This window comes from Monodelphis domestica, chromosome 6 (genome assembly GCF_027887165.1).
Source record: "Monodelphis domestica isolate mMonDom1 chromosome 6, mMonDom1.pri, whole genome shotgun sequence".
Taxonomy (NCBI): domain Eukaryota; kingdom Metazoa; phylum Chordata; class Mammalia; order Didelphimorphia; family Didelphidae; genus Monodelphis; species Monodelphis domestica.
In genome coordinates, this window is record NC_077232.1 from 199,868,850 (window position 1) to 199,890,496 (window position 21,647).

At 33.6% G+C, this 21,647-nt stretch overlaps 1 protein-coding gene across 4 annotated transcripts in view; it reads right to left on the bottom strand.

The window, feature by feature from the left end:
• Positions 1 to 21,647, bottom strand: part of FSTL5 (follistatin like 5) — a 980,329-nt gene that overhangs the window by 487,365 nt on the left and 471,317 nt on the right. For all 4 annotated transcript variants that reach the window (XM_056802833.1, XM_056802834.1, XM_056802836.1 and 1 more), the window contains exon 5: positions 4,681 to 4,877. In XM_056802833.1, the coding sequence (XP_056658811.1) occupies positions 4,681 to 4,877 (197 nt within the window). The remainder of the gene's footprint in view (positions 1 to 4,680; positions 4,878 to 21,647) is intronic.

Sequence of the window (21,647 nt, forward strand, 5' to 3'; positions counted from 1 at the left end):
ATTAATCTTAAAAGGAATTTTTTTTCAGGATGCCTATTCATTTTGCCCTGTGGTTCAGACAGCAACCAAGTAGAGAAAAGTATTTCCAGAGGCAGGAAAATAAGTCCCAGGGAAAGAAAGGGAAGGTATGTACACTGATCCTACTTGATGGAGCATTTATCTATGTTTAGGGACTGATGTATAGTTGATCAGTTTGAGTAGTGATCATTTCCATGGTCTTGGAGAATTGTATTGCATGCAATATATCAATGAGTTTTTGAATACCAATCTGGAGGAAGAGTATTCCAGAGTCTGATACTCAACCTAAAAAGAAATCCTTGTGAGAATGAGAGAATTGGATTTTGGCAGGAACAACCAACTCCATTGGTTCAGCAAATGGATGATCTCTCAGGATAGATATTTTTGGGTTTTTAACAGGAATAGTTCTTGAAGGGATTTTACAGACATCAGCATCACTAATGTTTGGGTCTCAGTAGTTCAGGAAACATGAATTCTGTTTTTAATTAGTGCTCTGGTTGATTTACCATGTTATCTACCCTATCCTTAGGACTCTATTTTAGAAAATGGAAACTTGAATCAAGGTGACTAAAGGAGAGAAGCTATTAGAATTCTCCCCTATTTTAAAGATAACTAGTTCTCTCTGGAAAATGGGGCTATTAACCATCCACAACCCTCCTCTTGTTGTGAAGATAAAATATATAATAATCTTAAGCACTTTGCAAACCATAAAGTGCTACATAAATGCTACTATTATTATTGCACAATGCTACTAGTTCCAGCAAAAATAACGTTTTTAAGAAAATTTTGCACTTGAGCACCATTTTTTTCATTGCAAAGTGCTACGAGTTATAGCAAAAATAACATGTTTTAAGAAAGTTTTGAACTTGAGCAAAAACACCATCCTCAAAACAGCTCATTGAAGTATGTATATCTCTTTTAGAGATGAAAATGATGATGATAACCAAATGTTTATAGTGCTTTCATAGGATAAGTACTTTACAAATATCATAAGAAAATGTAATCTAAGAAAACCCAACTAAGTTTGGGTAATAAACTAATATTTAATAAGAATAATAAATGTCTGTGCCAGAAGTCAAAAGTACCAGTATACTGTGCCTCATAAGTGAAGTATATAGTGCTTAAATATAAATATAAGATTATGAAAGCTTAAAATCAGTCCTTACATAGAATTTCAACCATAGCAAGGCTAAATTGTATTGAACTAGATAGCCTCACAGAATTAGTGAATTATGGAGATTTAATAAAAATATCATCAGAAAGATCCTTGATGTTTTTATATGACAGTCACTATAACAGGCAAAAAGAGATGGGGATTGGTGGCTTTGGGGCTCCAAAGATAGAACCAGATTCCAGTGAAATCCTGAAAGAGGGAAGGGAAGAGTTCTTAATGGTACAAGTGGAAGAAGCATGGGATTTGGACTTGGTTTCATATCCCCACTTTGCTATAAAATATCTCTGTAACTTTGAATATCATTTCATATAGCTAGGACTCAGAGCCCATTTGGTAGAATGAGGAAAGTATAAATTAGATAAATTCTGAGTTCCAATATAGTTCTAAATCTCATCATTTTAATATTTTGCTTCTCCACAGACCCACATGCTCCATTTTCTAGTTTGAGATTTGGCTCCAGATTATCAGTCTAACTTCAATTTATGTATTGATGAAAATGATGCTGATCTCTCTCTCACACACACACACACACACACACACACATCCTTGTTGTCCTTCAATCAGCTATTAAATTGATTTTCCTAAAATGTAGATCCAACAATGTTGTTTCCACTAAGTAAACTCCAATGCTTCCCTAATTCAAGGATCAAATACAAAATGATCTAGTTAGCATTTATAGCCATTCATCACTTAACCTCTTCCTATTCTTCCAATGTTTTGTGTCTTCCTTCATGACAATTGGTGATTAATCCAGTGACATTGACTTCCTGGCTCTTTCAAGAACAAGAGACTCCATCTCTCACTCCAAGCATTTTCTCTGGCTTTTCCCCACACCTGAAACACTCTCCATTCCACTTGCTGACCTTTCTAACTTCCTTTAAGTATCACATAACATCCCCTCTTTAAGTAGAAATTTTCCATGACAATTCAAATTCTTATGCTTTTGCTCTGTTAATTACTTCCTATTTATCCTGTTTATGACATGCTTTGTGTATATTTATTTGCATGTTGTCTCCCCCATTAGATTGTAAGCTCCTTAATGGATGGCAGGGACTGACTCTAGCCCCTTTTTGTTTCTCTAGCATTTAGTACAAGGCCTGGCACACAGCAGACAATTAAGAAATGTTTACTGATTGCCTCCAGTAACTGTGCCTTCCTTGTGCCTTCACTAATCCTTAGTGCCTACCACAGTTCATATGGGAATGTTTAATTTGCATAGTCTACCTGCACATGAAATCCCATATAGCTGATAGATAATCCTCATAAAGTTAGATTTCAACTCATTATCAAAAATTCCATTAAGATATCATGTACCCCTGACAACTGCCAAATAAGGGATTAAATTAATTATTCTAAGTAATATGACAATATTTTAATGACAGTAAAGCATTATTTTCTGTTTGAAATATAAGCTTTAATTAAAACAGTTTGTTAACATCTCTATATGAACTTTCCTATTTTAAGAAATTAGCATCTGAAATTAGCCATCTTTTTTTTTTCTTCAGGACATCTACTCATGGGTCAGATTTCATGTTTTAGTGCTCTATTTAGCATATTTGTTTCATCTGCTGGTGGGATTGCTGCTAAACCATTCTGCAATACTTTCCCAGATAACTATGCTTAGCCAATATTAATGAAGGAGAAGTCTGCAAATATCCTTTTTAGCAATCAGTATCTCTGCCTCCTATTTTACTTCCCCAATTTCCTTAGAATACAAGATTATATATTTAAGTATGAAAGAAATATTAGAAGTGGTCTAATCTGAACATCATTTTTCAAATGAGGTACATGAAGTAAAAAGTTAAGATACTTGTCCAATGTTTTATAGGTAGTAATAAGATAAAAAACAAAATATCTGACTACAAATACTGTGCTCTTTCCATAGTACCACAAAAGAGATCTGGTTTATCAGTACAAATGTCACCCATGTAGACTGTAACTTTCTTGTTTGTTTGTTTGTGTGTGTGTATTTTAGTGTCATGTTAGTGATTTTATCTGACACTATCATTAGGAAAAACTTCAATCCCTACATTCATTTCTTCTTGCAGAAATGATGTATCTTCAGGATTGTGTCAATAAGAAAAAGCTATGAAGGTCCTAAAATAATGAGTGATGTCTTTAAGTATTGAATTACCAATAAGTTATGCACTTCCTCTGTATAGTATTTCAACTAAATCTGAAAAAGTATATTATGATTAGATAATGTAACAGAAGACAATAATAGTGTATGTCTGTGTGTGTGTGTGTGTGTGTGTGTGAGAGAGAGAGAGAGAGAGAGAGAGAGAGAGAGAGAGAGAGAGAGAGAGAGAGAGAGAGAGAGAGAGAGAGAGAGAGAGAGAAGAAGAAGAAGAAGAAAGTTTCTATGGCCTGGAAAAAGCTGCAATAACAATAATTTAAATAAATTAAATTTAAGTGTTCAAGGTTGGTAAAGCATTTTCTTTCAAGACATTTCTACAATGAGCAGTGCAGGTATTTCTCTCCTGGTCTTACAAATGAGGATACTGAGGTTTCATGTTCTTATATGACTTTTTATGATGACACAGATAATATATAGAATCTGAACTTGAACATGTCTCCTCTATGCCATACTATGTGACATTCTGCTCTGTCATTTACCTATGTTATTGGAGTATTTACCCACAATAACAAAATCACAGTTCCTTGAAATACTGAAATATGCATAAGCATCTTCATCAGTAGACATTGTAGGTACCATTTTTAAGAGGTCAGTAGGTTTCAGTTACCACCATTATCAGAGTCATATGAATTAGTAACATAAAAGTCCCCTTGGATTCCTCCAGCACCCAATCAGATATAATTTCTCTATATTAATTGAACTTGGGCTTTTGTTCCCACTCTAATCTTTGTCCACGTTGTCAACCCCTTAGACCAGAGCATTAGACTCCTAACTTGTTTCCCTGTTTTCAGTCACAATAAGCACTATTTTACTTAATATTTAACAATCTGGTTCCAGTCAATCTTTCCAGACTGAATTCATATTATTCTCTCTTCATACTCTTCGCCAAAGTATACCCAGCCATTAAAAATGGCTCACTCAGAGTAGATGTTTAAATTATATGCTTTTTATAATGAATAAAAAATCCATAATATTTAGAGACCTGCATGTCCTAGATATTCAAATACTGAAATTAGTAATTATTCCATATGCCACATCTGGTTCACCAATATTTAAGTAATGTAAAATAGTGATTTATTGTTAAAGTATAATGACTATAATCAATAATCATATTGATTAATTTTATGTGTTCAATAATGTTTAAAAAGTGAATAGAAAAAGGTTTATTTACTTAAGAATTAGATAGAATTGTCATATGTGATACATATATATATATATAGATATGCACATATCTGCTACACACACACACACACACTCACACACACACACACACACACACACACACACACACACACCCTTCTGTGGACTCAATCATGCAAAAGCAAACATGCAAACTCCTTCTGGATCTTACCTGAGACAGTTCATTACTGTCTACAAGTCCATTGCTGTCAGAGTCAAAATATTTAAACATCTGATCCACGAGCAGTTTCTTCCGAACTATTTCATCTTCTGGTGGGTTTTCATTTTCTTGGGTAACATACTTCTGATTTTGAAGATCCAAGAATCTATTTTTCATCTTGCTGAATTCAGTAGCTTTGCACTTGTCTCCTATGAGTGAAATTTTAAAACGTTTTATCAAAGGAATGATTTTTGAACTAATAAAAAATATAATTCAAAACAGATAGATTGGGTAATTTTGACTATTAAATTGAGCTCAACAAACATATTAAATGAATGTTACAATTAACCTAAAATATATACAGATGCTGTAGATGGAAAGCTGGTCTTTGGTTTAAATTCTGGCTTATTTTATGAATGTGGGCAAGTAATTCAGTATCTATAAGCTTTGGGGAGTCAGTATGACATTAACTTAGATATACATACATTGAAGTTAATAAAAATCACAGACTCAAAGTCTCTGCAAAAATATCTATTTAGCTTCCCTCTTTAGAGATATAGAGAAGCATATCTTGTAGTCCCTGCCCTCACAGAGCTTATAATCTAAATGAAGATATTAAGTATATAAACATAATTTCTCTACAAGTTTAGTAAAAAAGCTAAATATTTTAATTCTATATGCATAAGAATATAACATCCAACAACCAAAAATATTTCCTGAACAATCTCACCCTTATTCATCAACCAGTTTTGTGAATTTAAATGATACTCATAAGGGCTACATAGGATCTACTTATATTTCAATAATACTATTAGAAATCTATATTGTCCTTTCAATAATAACTACTATAGTAATGCTGCTAGATTTAAAATCAAAGCTCAAATCTCAGCTTTCCCACTTACCTGCGCATTTTTGGACAAGTCATTTAAAATATCTGGCCTTTAGTTCCACAATTTGTAAAATGAAGAGGGACTGCACTAGCTCGAGGGTTTTGTATATTTTTCTCTAAATCTATGAACCATAGATCCTCAAATCTTCCATGTTCCCTCAAGACATAGGGGGATGTGGCTTGGGGAAGGGAAGACACTTCCTTTGGGTCTCTAGTTCTAACACAGCATTTGGGCTATCTATTGTTATCCCTTTCTCTCACTGTACAATTGGTCAAACCCAGTTATGGTGAACCTATGGAACAGGTACCAAAGATGGCATTCAGAGAATTCTCTGTGGGCTTGTGGCTGCCTTCCCATCCCCACCCACATGCCATAGAGTTCATTACAAGAAAGGCAGAGGATCTTGGGAGGAGCTGCTCCCCTCACCCCCTCTCCACCATGCCTGATGATATTTTTTCACCTTCCCTCCCCCGTTTCCAGCAGCCCAGTGGGAGCACACAGGGAGTAAGGTGGGTGGTTCATAGGCAGCAGAGCTGGAAGGAAGCAGAGTACATGCTTTACTACCCTCCCCCTCTCTACACTCCCTGAAGACATTCCTCACTTCACCCACCCCTCTGCCCAGCATCCCAGTGGGAGCACTTTCTCCCTCCCCTGTGTGGGGTAAAGGGAGGAGGCAGGCAAAGCACTTGGTCTGAGGAATGGGGCAAGGGTAGAGCCTGGCTCTCCATTTCTAAAAGGTTTGCCATCACTGGCCTAAAGCATTTACCATCATATAATTCTTTGATTATATCTTTTAAGCCATCTTTTGCATGTAATTTGTTATTGAACATATGATTTACTATATTTACACTAACCATAATTTACTCTTTGGAAATTATGGTATCTTACGATTCACAGGCATATATCTTTTTAAAACAGCCAATTTACTATAGATGAATATATGTGTATGTACATATATGCATATTCTCATATTTGTTCCTTGTTTCTTATATGTCAGTCTTGCCTCAATAACTTGATGCTCATCTCTTAGAAGGCAAAATAGCATATTTTTATAAAAGGTTCTCTCTTTCCCATAGAAACAAAGTACTGGGGAAACTACTTTAATAAATACATAACTAATCAATATGAAAAATGTCAATCTTAAAAGAAATGATATATATCCTAAAATAGAAATTCTTCACTTCAAAGTCATTCAGGTTAAAGATAATCAAATTTGCATGTAGAAATTAGCCTCCTGAAGCTATATTACATAGACAGCTTATTCCAATGAAACATGTATAAAACTATTAGTAAATATGATCAAATGGGTGACATTATATATACAAAGATAATAAATTCATCAGAGAATTTGACATTTAAAAAGAGATTTTAAAATATCATAAACATGTATCCACTTGGAATAACAATTTTCTCTAAAGAAAGAAACTAAAGCTCTACTTCAGAATCTCCACTTTCACTCTCAACATACCAAAGAAGCTCACTTTATTCCATTTACTATCAAGTTCTTCTCCAAACCATTAAATATTTCGAAGCACTTTCTGAAAATGGGATGGCTTGAAAGACTTTCACAGCTATTTATTTCTAAATAAAATGCATGCAAACATTCAGTTTTATAATTATTCATGAATTTCAAGCTTGTGGCCACAGCCAACTTATAAAGTCATTAATTGAAGATACTTACAGGCTTAAATATACATCACAGAAGGGATTTGAAGGCATTAGCTCTTTTTTTTTTTAGGCTACCTGTTACATAACCTACATCCAACATATGAGAATCATTACTGAAAAAGATAGTTCAGAAGGCAACTATAATTTATCTGCCTTTGCATTTAATAAATCTATAAGGAATTCTTTCTTACATCTAACTTTAAAACTTAAATCTGTAGTTTCTGACAAATTTGTCCTACTCTATTAAGAAATGATATTGATTATAGTTTTTTGTTTGTTCATTTTGGGTACAAAATGAAGAACCTCCTGAATATGAAAACTCCCCTCACCAATGCAAAATAGATAAGATCAGAAGAAATAAGATTTAAAAATCACATCCATCTTGAAGTTGGAGAATTGCCTGGCATACTGAGATGTTCATTGGCTTGCCCAAGATTAGACCCAGAGGTTTTTTGTTTGTCTGTTTGTTTTCCACATAGGATTGAAACCCCAAATAATTCCCTGGAAATAAGATTATGCCTTTACTAACACTAAGAATGCACTGGAAAATAAAGAATTATATAAATAAATCTAGTCATCAGATTAACAGAGATTCCTTGACCTCTCTAGGGATTATTATTATAGCTCATTAGAATCTGCTTTTCTGTATAGGAAGAGGAGTCATGAGAGGAGTGGATCAAGAATCCAGGATAATGCTCATCCTGCCTAAGTGATGGTCAATGCTGATATTATAGGAAGTGTTGAAATAACAAGAGACATTAGATTTAACTCAACATTGTGAAACAATGAATTGAATGGCATTTTAAATGTTTCCCATGTGCCAGACCATGAAGACTTTAGATTTGGAGTCATGGGCTCCAACCTAAATTCCTGATTTTACCACTTACTTTCCTGGTAATGTAAAGCCCTTTAGTCTCTCCTGCATAAGAGAGAGGGAAATAGTTCCCTCTCTCCAAATTATGTTATCTGGATATGAAAGACCACAACATTAAAAAATTAGGAAAGAATGGCATCGACTACCCTTTTTGACTTTGGATAGGGATTGAATGTTTGCCTCAAAAAGAACAGAGATGATATATAAAAATTAAAATAGAGATGTTTAAATGAATAAAGCTAAAAAGATTTTATATAGGCAAAGACATACAAAAACAACAAAAAAGTTAATTTATCAGTTGGGATTTTTTTTGCATCTAAACTTTCAATAAGGGGCTAATCCAAACAATATGTGAAACAAAAATAAATATATAGATTTTGGGAGAATTCCCCAAAGTATAAGGATATAAATTAATACTTCTTAATACAATTGCCAAGTATTAACAATCACATGAAAAATGTTCCAAATACCTGAGAGAAAGGTGTACCTAAATATCTTGAGTTTCTCCTCAATACCAACATATTGCCTAAGACTTCAAAAATTGGAATAAATTAGTGTTAAAGGAGTTTCAGAAAGACAGGTATACTTTATCGGGGGAATGAATAAATTAGCTCAAATCTTCTGTAAAATAATTTGGAATTATACTTTTTTTAACAAAGTGACTAAAATAGAGATACATTTTTATCTAAAAATCTCAAGCATAGGCAGGAATCTTAAAAAATAGCTTAGTCAGAAATATCTTATATATATGCAAATGAATATATAACATATATAGCAATGCTTTTTTGGGGGGGTAACAAATGAAACAAAGTAGATGGCCATCAAGTTTTCAATGGCCATGGAAATTGTGATAAACCAATATAATGGAATAATATTGTGCCTTTATAAACAATGAGGTGATGTTTCATGTCCTGAGTGGACATCTAGGAAAAGATAATTGTTTTGACCAGTAAATATAGTGATTTATATTGGGTGGACTTCATTTTTTTCTCTCATGATTCTCCCCAACAATGAGAATTAAAAAAGAAGAATTTTATAAATAATTTTAAAGCAGAATATAAGTAAAATAATAATCCTTATTAATTTTAAACACATAATTCTATGGAATCAGTAGAAAGGTGGGGGGGGGAATGGTCTTTCTCTGGTTAATGGAGACTTGAAACCTGTGTTTTGGTAGTAATCATTGATTGGAGGTTTTGCCTACTTGATGTGGTTTAAAAGTTTTGCCATTGGTTGGTGCTTTTTTTTTTTTAATCTTGCACATTAGTACAGGGAAGTTATTTGTACTAGTGAGAAAAGAGGCAATTTTTGTGAAAAACCTAAACTTTATTTATAATAGAAACAATGTTTTGTTCCTTCTATATATCTATTATGATTTGAAGTAATTGCATAAATTATTACCAAACAATAAGTCTGTCCTTATAAATTCTGGAACTTGAGGCAAATAGAACTGGATTGGAGGAGGTCAGTGTTTAACTTGTCTTGTGCATTAGTGGAGTAAATAAGGTATTGAAGTCATGAGAAGTAAGAGAGTTGAGGAACTGGGTCACTGAGTTTTTATAAGAAGCCGTAGTTGCTAGATTGTAGAAGTCTCTGAACCAAATATTGAACTTAATGGGACTGGTGGGAAAGATGGAGGTCCAAGGATTCCAGGAATAAGATATGGATTGAATAGATCTAATTTTAAAGGAGCAGAGGCAATAGCTGACTGATGCGGGTAGAGGAAATGTCTATAAGTAACAGTGAGTCTATGGAATATGTCAACTCCTCTTCTATCATTACATCACATGATATGCAAAAAAGAACAGCCAAATTTTGAAAGGACGAGAAAAAAAACACGTTTTTAAGAGAAAACCAGGTTTCACTGACAATGAGAAGGTGGAAGGAATTTGTGAAGGAAATATCTAGATTGAAGGAGCCATATATTTAAACCTATGAGAGACCTCAGAGATGAGGTCCAAACCTCTCATTTTATACATAAGGGAACTCAGTTTCAGAAAGGAGAAGTGACTGAAGGTCAAACATTTATTAAGCACATATATTATGTGCATTCCAGGCATCAAGCCAGGCATTGCGCTGAGTATTTGAGGATTTTTTTTAAAGCAAAAGAATAAAAATCATTCAAACAGAATTCCTGTTTCCAAGGATCTCAAAGTCTCTCAGGGGAGAAATCAAGAGAACAGTTATATACAAATAAGATGTACTCCAGATTGAATGGAGATATTCAATATTAAAATGAATGAAGGGGAACTGGACTTGTCAAAGAGAATATTTTTAGCTGGGACTTGAAGGACATCAAAGAATTCCAGGACTTGAATGTAAGTCCTTTGTGTAAATAACCCATCTGAATTCCAAAGCCATATATCTTTCCATTGTACTCCAATAGAGAAGTCTAGAGAGAACAATGGAAATTGAGAATAAAGGCAGTTAGAGATTATGAAGTGCTTATTCTAGGAAGGGAGAAGCGTAGCAGAAGCATCCCTTTATTGATGTCTTCATTGACTCCAGGCATTCAGCCTAATGAAGATCTCTATTTCAAGCACAGTACTCTGCATCTATGTATGAACCTGGCCCTAAAGCTGAATACAACAGTTACAGATATTACCATCCCTGCTTCTTGAGGAACTTAACATTGTAGGGAAGGTATTAGATCCCTTGGAATGTAAGCATCCATCAGATGCCCTCAATCCCCCATTCATCTCAGTTTTGACCCTGGCTAACTGTGCTGTCTCTAATCTGTTTGTTATTATTGGAATGATTAGCATATTATTGTTGGAATGCAACTTGTACCGCTAAAGATATTTAACCTTTTTTGCCTGACTTTCTTTTCATTAGGTTTTATCATATTCTTTTCTACTTTTTCCCCTCTCTAGTCTTAATTTCTTTACCTAAAATTTTATCATTGATTAACTAAGAACTAGTATTGGCTGAATCATTATATTTTGAACCAAGGGTGTTACATATTAATTTCTTATGTATGGAGAAAGCCATTCCTTTATTTTATATGTCAACTGTAAAAGATAATATTGTGACATGACTTTTCTTATTGTAATCTAATAGAAAGTTATTTCAAATAACCTAAATCATTTAGGCATACTTCATACCTCATGCATCTGATTTATTTCAAGTTCTTTTAAAGTATTAGTGAAATTTAAGTTACTCCAAGTTTTACCTTTTCAAAATATGTATTGTTCTTGAAAAATAAATATACTTTCTAGTTGATAATGAAAATATAAACTCAAGACTAAGGCGAAATATGCTGGTATAATTTAAATAAAATGATCTTGCATTGTTAAATGGCCTGAAAAAAACAAAAAAACTTATCATGCTATATAAATAAAATAATAATTACAAAAAGCCTCCAAGTCAGTTCATATCTTGCTACATTTTGTTCCACTAAGAAAAATAATCCTCCACCAAAGTGCTACTCTAACATCACATGGAGGGATGATGGTAAGATAGGACTGTCAAAAGTTATGCCATTATTGCTTAAGCAACAACACATTTTACCCTTTTTTTGAAACTTTCAAGTAAGATCAAGAGATGAAGTTTATGTTTTATGTCAAATCAGCCCAGCTAATCACCCATCTAGTTTCAGAATGAGAATATTTTTTGACTGGAATCCAAATTCCTAAGTAATAGAAGAGTTGCCATTTATTTGCTGGCAGGAGTCAACAACACAGTTAAATTGAATAGTCCTTGCATTAATGGAATAATGAATTACCATACCTTTAAGAATGACTGATAAATAGTGTGCTATTTTCTTCAACACCAACATCAATGCAGGTTGACCCACACACATACACTCATTCATTCACTCAACAAATTCAGAGGGTTTACTATTTGAAGATACAGGCATGGTTTAGAGGATAAATGAAATTGGATTTACTTAGGAAAACCTGAATTCCAACTACACCATAGATACTAGTTGTGCTACCTTTAGCAAATTTCTAAGCCACTCAGAGACTCCATTTATTGGTGTAGGCAAAAGAAAAAACAATAGCACTTACCTCAAAGAGTTATTATAAAATCAAATTAATGTTATATTTAAAGTGTTTTGTATAACTTAAAGTACTGTACAATTTTTTAACTACTAGTATTACTTGTATCATATGAAGGTAATGTATATACTAAAGACAACTTATTTCAGATGAATATTTGCTCATGTCATCATACATTAAAAAGGGGGAAATCACCTATTTATATAAAATATGTATTTCTAGCATCTCTTTTTGTGGAGCAAAGAAATGAAAATTGAGAGGATACACATCAATTAAAATATGGTTGAAGAAGTTGTGGTAAATTATTGTAATGGAATACTATTATAATATAAAAATGAGGAGGAGGATTTCAGAAAAAAACTGGAAAGACTTATTTATTTGAACTGATACAAAGTAAAGTGAGAAGAACCAGGAGAACAATGTACAGAGTAACAATAATACTGTACAATGAACAATTGTAAATGACAGCTATTCTTAGCAATTAAGTGACTAAGACAATCTCAAAATCCATCTGCTTCTCAAGAAAGAACTGATGGCATCTAAATGCAGATCAACACTTACTATATTTCAATTCCTTCCCTCTTCTCTTCTTTGTTGTTATTAAAGACCTTTTCCACAATATAAATAATTTGGAAAAATGTTTCATATAATGGCACATGTGAAATCAGATTACTTAGTGACTCAGGAAAGAGTGAGAGAAACATGGAAGGGTAAGTGAAAATTTGGACCGGAAAATGTTTTTAAAATGTTAAAATATTGGATTTATGTAATGGAGGGAAAATAAAATATTATTTTAAAAGCACAGAAATAATGAGAGGCTCATTCCTCAGTAATTCCAGTCAATACGAAGGACAGAGGTCAAATATAAAGCATACACAGGACAAGCAACATTGCCACCCAGCAGCTTCTAAAGGACAGTGACCATTATGATGAAGGGATTTAAATCACATAATATAAGGAGCACGTATTAAAAATAGCCAGCATTTATATAGTTCTTCATGGTCTACAAAGTATTTATAAACATTATATAATTTTATCCTCCCCAAAACTTGTAAAATAAATGTTATTATTATTTCTATTTTACAGATGAAGAAATTGAGGCAGAGATTAAGTGACTTTTCCAGGGTCACATAACCATCATGTCTGAGATTGTATTTGAACACAGGTCTTCCTGACACAAGTAACTTTCCAAGGATACCACTCCAACCACTTCAATACCTACTTACAGAAAGGAAAGAAACAAAATAATAGCTAGGATTTATATAGTACTTTAAGATTTTAACATGCTGCAAATATATTAACTTGTTTGACCTCCAGAACAACCCTGGGACATTGGTGCTATTTTTATAAGTAAACTGATTCAGAGTTCAAGAAATTTGCCCAGGGTCACATAACTAATTAATGCTTGATGCAGGATTTGAACTAAGATCTTTTTATTTTTAAAATTTTATTTGTTCTCAATTGCACATAAAACAGTTTACCATTCATTTTTAAAAATAATTTTTGAGATCCAAATTATTTTCCTTCCTCCTTCCCTTCCCCCATGCTTGATAAGGCAAGCTCTTTTCTATAGATTATACATGCACAACCATGCAAAATACATTTCTATATTAGCCATATAGCAAAAGAGAATACAGACCAAAAAAAAAAAAACAAGAAAAATAAAGTAAAATTGTATTCTTTGATTTGCATTCAGACTCTATCAATTCTTTCTTTGGTGGAAGATAGTTTTTCCATGTCTTTAGTAATTTCCTTAGGGCATTATGTTGATGAGAATAGGTAAGTCAAGTACTCAGATCTTCTTGACTCTAAATCCATCTCATTTTCCCAATGCATTTTCTACCTGCTTCATGTAATAAAAGAAGACAAGGCAAAAATGATGACAACTTTCAAATATTTGAAGAAGCTGTCGTTTGAAATAAGTATTGGATTTGTTCTTCATAGCTAGAATAAGTAGAAGTTATATTTATACTCATTTCAGATTTTAACTCAATAAGAATCCCTTACTAGTAGAGTTCTCCAAAAATCAATCAAACAAGGATTGCTTAAGTACATTTCTACATTAGAAGCACTGTTCTAGACGATGGGGTACAAGAATCAAAATTAAATCCTAAAGAGTCAATTCTTTAGGGAAGTAGAAAGATGTACATATAGAACTATATGTAAAACACATACAAAATGAATCAAGATTAACTGATATTATTTAGGGGAAGGGGTAAGGAACTAGCAATTGAGTGGATCAGGAGAGGATTGATAGAAAAGACTAAACTTGAACAGTTTTGAATAAAATTAAGAATACTGAGAACTAGAGATAATGAAGGATTATATTCTCTACAAAGGCCTAGCGATGAGGAAAAGAGTATCTCACATGAGGAACAACTAGGAAGCCGAATTTTTCCTGTTACTAGTAACAGAAAAACCACTTAGACTTATCAGGTTCTTAAGGATCAAAAGTTCTGACAGTGAGGATAAGACAATGAACAAGACTCGTTAGTGTTTTTGCATTTGAATAAATAATACTAATGAAAATATTGTACTATCAACAACCATTGGAATTTTTGTGTGGAAAATATTAATAAACTGTCACATAAATGTGAGTTATCATTTTATCATGGTCTATGGGTATAATTAAAAGACTCCTATCCTGGGGGACAGAATTCCAGATTTCTATTGCTGGCTTGGACGGTTACATTGTGCATGACTGTGGACAAGCCACTCATCTGTCTGAGCCTCCTACCCCAAACTATAAACTGCAGATAAGAATAATGCTATGACATCTCATAGGTGTACATGGGGAAGTCTTAAAATATTGTGTGAATATACTATTGTTGTTAATGTTTCCATTACAATGATGATTTCTATTGTCACATTCTATGAAGTTGGACTAAATAACTTCTAAGATCCCTTCTAATTCCAAGATTCTATAAAAGGAGATCATAAAATATTAATCTCTATGTAAGCTAGTCTTACCATTATTATATAGTCATTTCTTAGATATTTTATTATCAATTCTATCTAAATGTGTATATTCATAGCATTAACAATATATAAGCTATTTATCAAGATTTAAATATGACCAAAACTTAATTTACTGTTACACTGAGTCTAACAAGAAATTGGAAACTTAAAAGATTTGAGTTAAAATTCCAGGACAGTTAAAGAGCTTTGAATCTATATTCCTTGTGAGACTATGGGGAGGTAAAAGACTTAAATTGTATGAATGTGAGTTATTGTGATTGTTATCATTTTTAGTCTTCTTGTTGTCCTAAAGGAAGTTGGGGAGGGATAGAGACCTTTTCACAGGAAATACTCTTTTAGTCTTTGGAAAGAGTGAAAACTATCAAGGGAGTTCCTCCAGTTCCTTAACTTATGGTCATTTAAAATAACACAGCAGTGACTATGAAGGTCAAATGCCATTCACAGTAGAAAGAAATATCTTTATCATTATCTGGTGTTAAGGTTAACCTATATCAAACCTTAGCTGAAATAAATGGGCTCCTTCCAAATGTGTATTGGAAACTTTTGGGGGGGAGAATAATTTTTATGGTATAAAGCAATTTTTTTAAACTTAAAAATGTTTTTTATTGTATATAGGAACAATTTTTGACAATTATTATCTGACATTTTGTGTTTCAGATTCTTCCTTTCCTCTGTTAAGATTAAAATCGCCAAACTGTTGCAGGTAAAAATTAGTTTCTCTGCTAGAAGTATTATATTTTATGAGGTTTATTAAAGGTTAAGGATTAAAGAAAATACAGAGTAAGAAAGCACGTGTCTAGGCCCAGAGGGCCCATTCACAACCACTTACATCTTGTCTGCTAGGTGGAGAGCTGCATGTGCTCCAAAGCAGAAGTAGGAAGAGAGCCCAGTAGGCAGAGAGCTCCTTTAAATAATGATTTGTGATCTCGCACTCAGGGAGATTGGAGAGAATTCTGGGAGCTAGCAAGGACTTCTGGGGATTGAAGTCTGCGGATCAAATCTCCATTTTTACAATTCTTCATTTGACCATTTGGGAAGATGAACTTCCCCAAAGGATCATGAAAACATAATCAATTTAAAGATTACAATAATTTGAGGATAAGAGGAAAAAACCAAAACAAATAATTGCTGGACGCATTGACAAAAAGTCAGTTAGGGGGCAGTGCCCTTTGGCATAAAAGTATACATACAAATAAATGTTCAATCAACCACACCCAAAGTTCATTCTCAATCTTCTTGTGCAGCTTGTGGTCTGGAGGCTTCTTCATGGTGTCTTCTTCAACAGTTGAATTCCTGGATTCAGAGAGGTAGCATCTTTCTTTACCTAAAGTTTTTCTTAAAAGGAATTTAAACTTTGCAATTTAAAAGAATAATATTTTTTACATTTCCCCATCTTGAGGGTGATTGAAAAACACAGGATCACTTAGGGGTACATGGCTGAGTTATGAGGTATATGAATCAATTGGTAAGAGAAATTAAAAAGACATCATAAAATCCAAATAAAAAGAAAATTTCTGGATGAAAATATAGACTATCAAAGTCTTATGTGAAAAATCCCAAGTAAAGGAAAAATAAATCTATAACAGGTCCTTGAATCAGGGCCCAATTAAAATAATCTAAGCAATGATGCATTTACCCAGTCAGTAGCCAGGACTACAGAAAATTCCACTATATGAAAGATAGAAAAGGGACCAGATTATAGGAGCCAGGTAGGAGCCAAGGTTTGGAATACTCTTCTGTAAGTATTTTCACAAAGAGTGTGGATACACAAGGAAGGCCTATGTTGTAACAAATGTTAAACATAGCAACCTCAAGCCATCACACTAGGTTCAAGACCTTTGTATTAGCTTGGAAGTGCATCAATCCATCCTGGATTGGTTTATCTTTGGCCCTATACAATAGCTCTTTTGTGTATATCTTGTCCTAGAATCGGACGGAATCATTAAGCAGAGTCCCATAATTTTTTAAACAATTAGTGGCATCATTTTTATAGTCTCAAGCTTTTGGGGCATGCATTGACATTATAGCAAATGTATTTTAAACTTATATTACTGCAAAATCAAAAAGTTAAAGAAAATCTTAATGTTTTTGACATGTGCTTCAAATATAAAAAGGAGAGAAAAAATAAAAAAACTGAAATAGTATATTGCACATGCAATAAAAATATAATAAAAGAGTTTTAAAAATAAAAATGTAGTTTATAATCATTGACACGCTGTGTCAGCTAAGAAAATATAGAATGCAAGGCTTTCTCACCAAAAATGAGATCCATTTCCTCTTCATATCTGGCCATGATCCACTGTGAGTATGAGCAAATGAATGTTACAAGTTTTTTTTTTTTTAATAAAGAACATTATTACAAATATGTAGATATAAATATCCCCAAAATTCTCAATAATCCAGTTAATTACAATAGCAAACAAACACTCTATCATATTTCACATAAGTTGCTGTATGGCATTTTTTAAAAGCCTATGAACTGATGGATATTTGTCACAATTTTTACAAACGTAGCAAATCTTTCAACTTTGGTATTTAAACAAAGTAAAACTTATTTTGGTTTATGAACATCATTAAGAAATCTAGATATCATTCTGGTGGAAGTAAAGTAGTGAGCTGAAGAATATAAATGTGAGATGCTCTTTTTTTGGAGGCTTTTTAGGGGTACAAGTGCCTTGAGATTAACTGCCCAACTTCCATTCACATATTTAGAAATGCAGGAAGGTTGGGAGTATAATTGTATTTCACTTCAGCTACTAGAATGGGCCTTAAACCTTGTGTTAGGGGCAGACAAAAATGACCAGAGATTGTTAAGAAAATTCTAAAAATCATGTCTAAAAACCCCTTAAAATCAATTGAGATATTTAGCACATTAAATCCTCCAAAGGTTGTTATACAATTGTAACCAGTTCTGATGAAGTACATCTATCCTCTATGTGACAATTTACAAAGTCAAAAATAGAAAAGCTGTGTTTTATTTTATGGGCATATTCAATAATATTTGTTCAATATGGTTATAGGGGAAAAGCAACAGAATATAATAGTAGTTAAAACTCAGTACATTAAAATGAATAGTATAACAGAATAATATTGAATGCAGTGATATATGAACTTAAAATCACAAAGTTAAATCTTAAACAAAACAAACAGTAAAATGCAATAGAATACAGAGATTTTTGTTGGAGTCTGAAACGCCTTAAAAATATAACCTCCAGTCTCTTTAAAATTCCTTGGGTTTTTATCCATGTAGATACCTATTGTCAGAAGGCAGATTGGTAATGGTTAGGCAATTGAGTTTAATCGACCCATCCAGAGCCACATAGCTGGGAAGTATCTGAGGCCTGATTCCACTCCAGGACCTCCTGTCTCTAGGCCTGGCTCTCAGTCCACTGAGCCACTCATCTGCCTCCCCAAAATTAGCTAAAGAGTTGCAGGAAGCTGAATTTTTTTCCCTGGCATGCAGGTGAAATAAATGAAATTACCAGAACAGTTAAAAGATATCCTTTTAAATAGCCCATTGCTTGTAAGTTCTTTTTTGGAAAAGTTTCTTTCTTCTACCTTTTCTTTCTCCGCCTCTATGATCCCCCCCAGTCCACATGGAGGCTAATATTAGCCTAAGTGAAAATTATCTCCCTGTCTTTACCAGCTGGTAGAAATGAGTCCTGAGCCTGAGGCAATGAGAAGTCTGCTCCCAGGCTAGAGTTTGCTGAGCTGGGGGCGGTAGGTTACTAGGTGATCCAGATCTGGGTCAAAACAGGTCCAGACTCTGGGAACAGGACCTGAGCAGAGCAGAGTTGAGCAGAGCAAAGCCAGGTGGGAGGGAAGGGCTCAAAAAAAGTCCGAAGCAACTCGAAGACAACAAGCAAGAACTAATAAAGCAAAGCCAAAAGACCAAGAAATTAAAAGAGAACATAAAATATCTCACTGACAAGGTCATAGACTTGGAAAATAGAGGGAGAAGAGACAATTTAAGAATAATTGGACTACCAGAAAAACCAGAAATAAACAGAAAACTCGACAGCTTAATACAAGATATAATCAAAGAAAATTGCCCAGAGATTCTAGAACAAGGGGGCAATACAGGCACTGACAGAGCTCACAGAACGCCCTCTACACTAAATCCCCAAAGACAACTCCCAGGAATGCAATTGCCAAATTCCAAAGCTTTCAAGCAAAAGAAAAAATCTTACAAGAAGCCAGAAAAAGACAATTTAGATATATAGGAATGCCAATCAGGGTCACAAAAGACCTTGCAAATTCCACTCTGAATGACCGTAAGGCATGGAACATGATTTTCAGAAAGGCAAGAGAGCTGGGCCTTCAACCAAGAATCAGGTACCCATCAAAACTGACTATATACTTCCAAGGGAAAGTATGGGCATTCAACAAAATAGAAGATTTCCAAGTTTTTGCAAAGAAAAGACCAGAGCTCTGGGGAAAGTTCAACATTGAAAAACAAAAAGCATGGAATACCTGATGGTAAATATGAAGGAAAGGGAAAAGGAGAAAAATGTTATCATTTTCTTTTACTCAAACTCTCTTCTATAAGGACTACATTTATATCAATCTATGTATATTAACATGTGGGGAAAATGTAATGTGTAAATAGGGGGAAAAGAAAGACCAAATAGAATAATCTTTCTCACACAAAGATTCACATGGGAAGGGGAGGGGAAGAAAACTCCTATAAGAAGGAGAGGAAGAGAGTTTTTACTTAAACCTTACTCTTAGGGAAATCAACTCTGAGAGGGAAGAACATCCAGATCCATCGGGATCTTGAATTCTATCTTACCCAATAAGGGTAGGGAGAAGGGAAAACCAAGGGGGATAGGCAGAGGGAACATAAAAAAGGGAGGGAAGAAGAGGGGGAAGGGGGAAGGAACAAAAAGAGAGGGACTAGAAAGGGAAACATATCAAGGGAGGGGACAAGTGGGACTGATTTAAAGTAAATCACTGGACTAAAAGGTAGAGCTGAAGAAGAAAGGTTAGAATTAGGGAAGGATATCAAAATTCCAGGGAGTCCACAAGTGATAATCATAACTCTGAATGTGAATGGGATGAATTCGCCCATAAAACGTAGATGAATAGCAGAATGGATTAGAATCCAAAACCCTACCATATGTTGTCTTCAAGAAACACACATGAGGTGGGTAGACACCCACAAGGTCAGAGTTAAAGGATGGAGTAAGACTTTCTGGGCCTCAACTGACAGAAAGAAGGTAGGAGTTGCAATCATGATATCTGACAAAGCCAAAGAAAAAATAAACCTGGTCAAAAGGGATAGGGAAGGTAATTATATTTTGTTAAAAGGGACTTTAGATAATGAGGAAATATCACTAATCAACATGTATGCACCAAATAATATAGCACCCAAATTTCTAATGGAGAAACAAGGAGAATTGAAGGAAGAAATAGACAGTAAAACCATATTAGTGGGAGACTTGAACCAACCATTATCAAATTTAGATAAATCAAATCAAAAAATAAATAAGAAAGAGGTAAAAGAAGTGAATGAAATCTTAGAAAAATTAGAATTAATAGACATATGGAGAAAAATAAATAGGGATAAAAAGGAATACACCTTCTTCTCAGCACCACATGGCACATTCACAAAGATTGACCATACATTAGGTCACAGAAACATGGCACACAAATGCAGAAAAGCAGAAATAATAAATGCAGCCTTTTCAAATCACAAAGGAATTAAAAATAATGATCAGTAATGGTACATGGAAAACCAAATAAAAAACTAATTGGAAATTAAACAATATGATACTCCAATATCGTTTAGTTAGAGAAGAAATTATAGAAACAATAATTTCATTGAGGAAAATGACAATGGCGAGACATCCTTTCAAACCTTTTGGGATGCAGCCAAAGCAGTAATCAGAGGTAAATTCATATCCCTGAGTGCATATATTAACAAACTAGGAAGAGCAGAGATCAATCAATTGGAAATGCAAATAAAAAAAACTTAAAAGCAATCAAATTAAAAACCCCTAGCAGAAAACCAAACTAGAAATCCTAAAAATTAAGGGAAAAATTAATAAAATCAAAAGTGATAGAACTATTGCTTTAATAAATAAGACAAGAAGCTTATACTTTGAAAAAACAAACAAAATAGACAAAGTACTGGTCAGTCTAATTAAAAAAAGGAAAGAAGAAAAGCAAATTAACAGCATCAAAGATGAAAAGGGGGACATCACCTCAAATGAAGAGGAAATTAAGGCAATCATTAAAAATTACTTTGCCCAATTATATGACAATAAATACACCAATTTAGTGATATGGATGAATATATACAAAAATACAAACTGCCTAGTCTAACAGAAGAGGAAATAGAATTCTTAAATAATCCCATATCAGAAAATGAAATCCAACAGGCCATCAAAGTACTCCCTAAGAAAAAATCCCCAGGGCCCAACAGATTCAAAAGTGAATTCTATCAAACATTCAGAGAACAGTTAATCCCAATACTATACAAACTATTTGACACAATAATCAAAGAGGGAGTTCTACCAAACTTCTTTTATGACACAAACATGGTACTGATTCCAAAACCAGGCA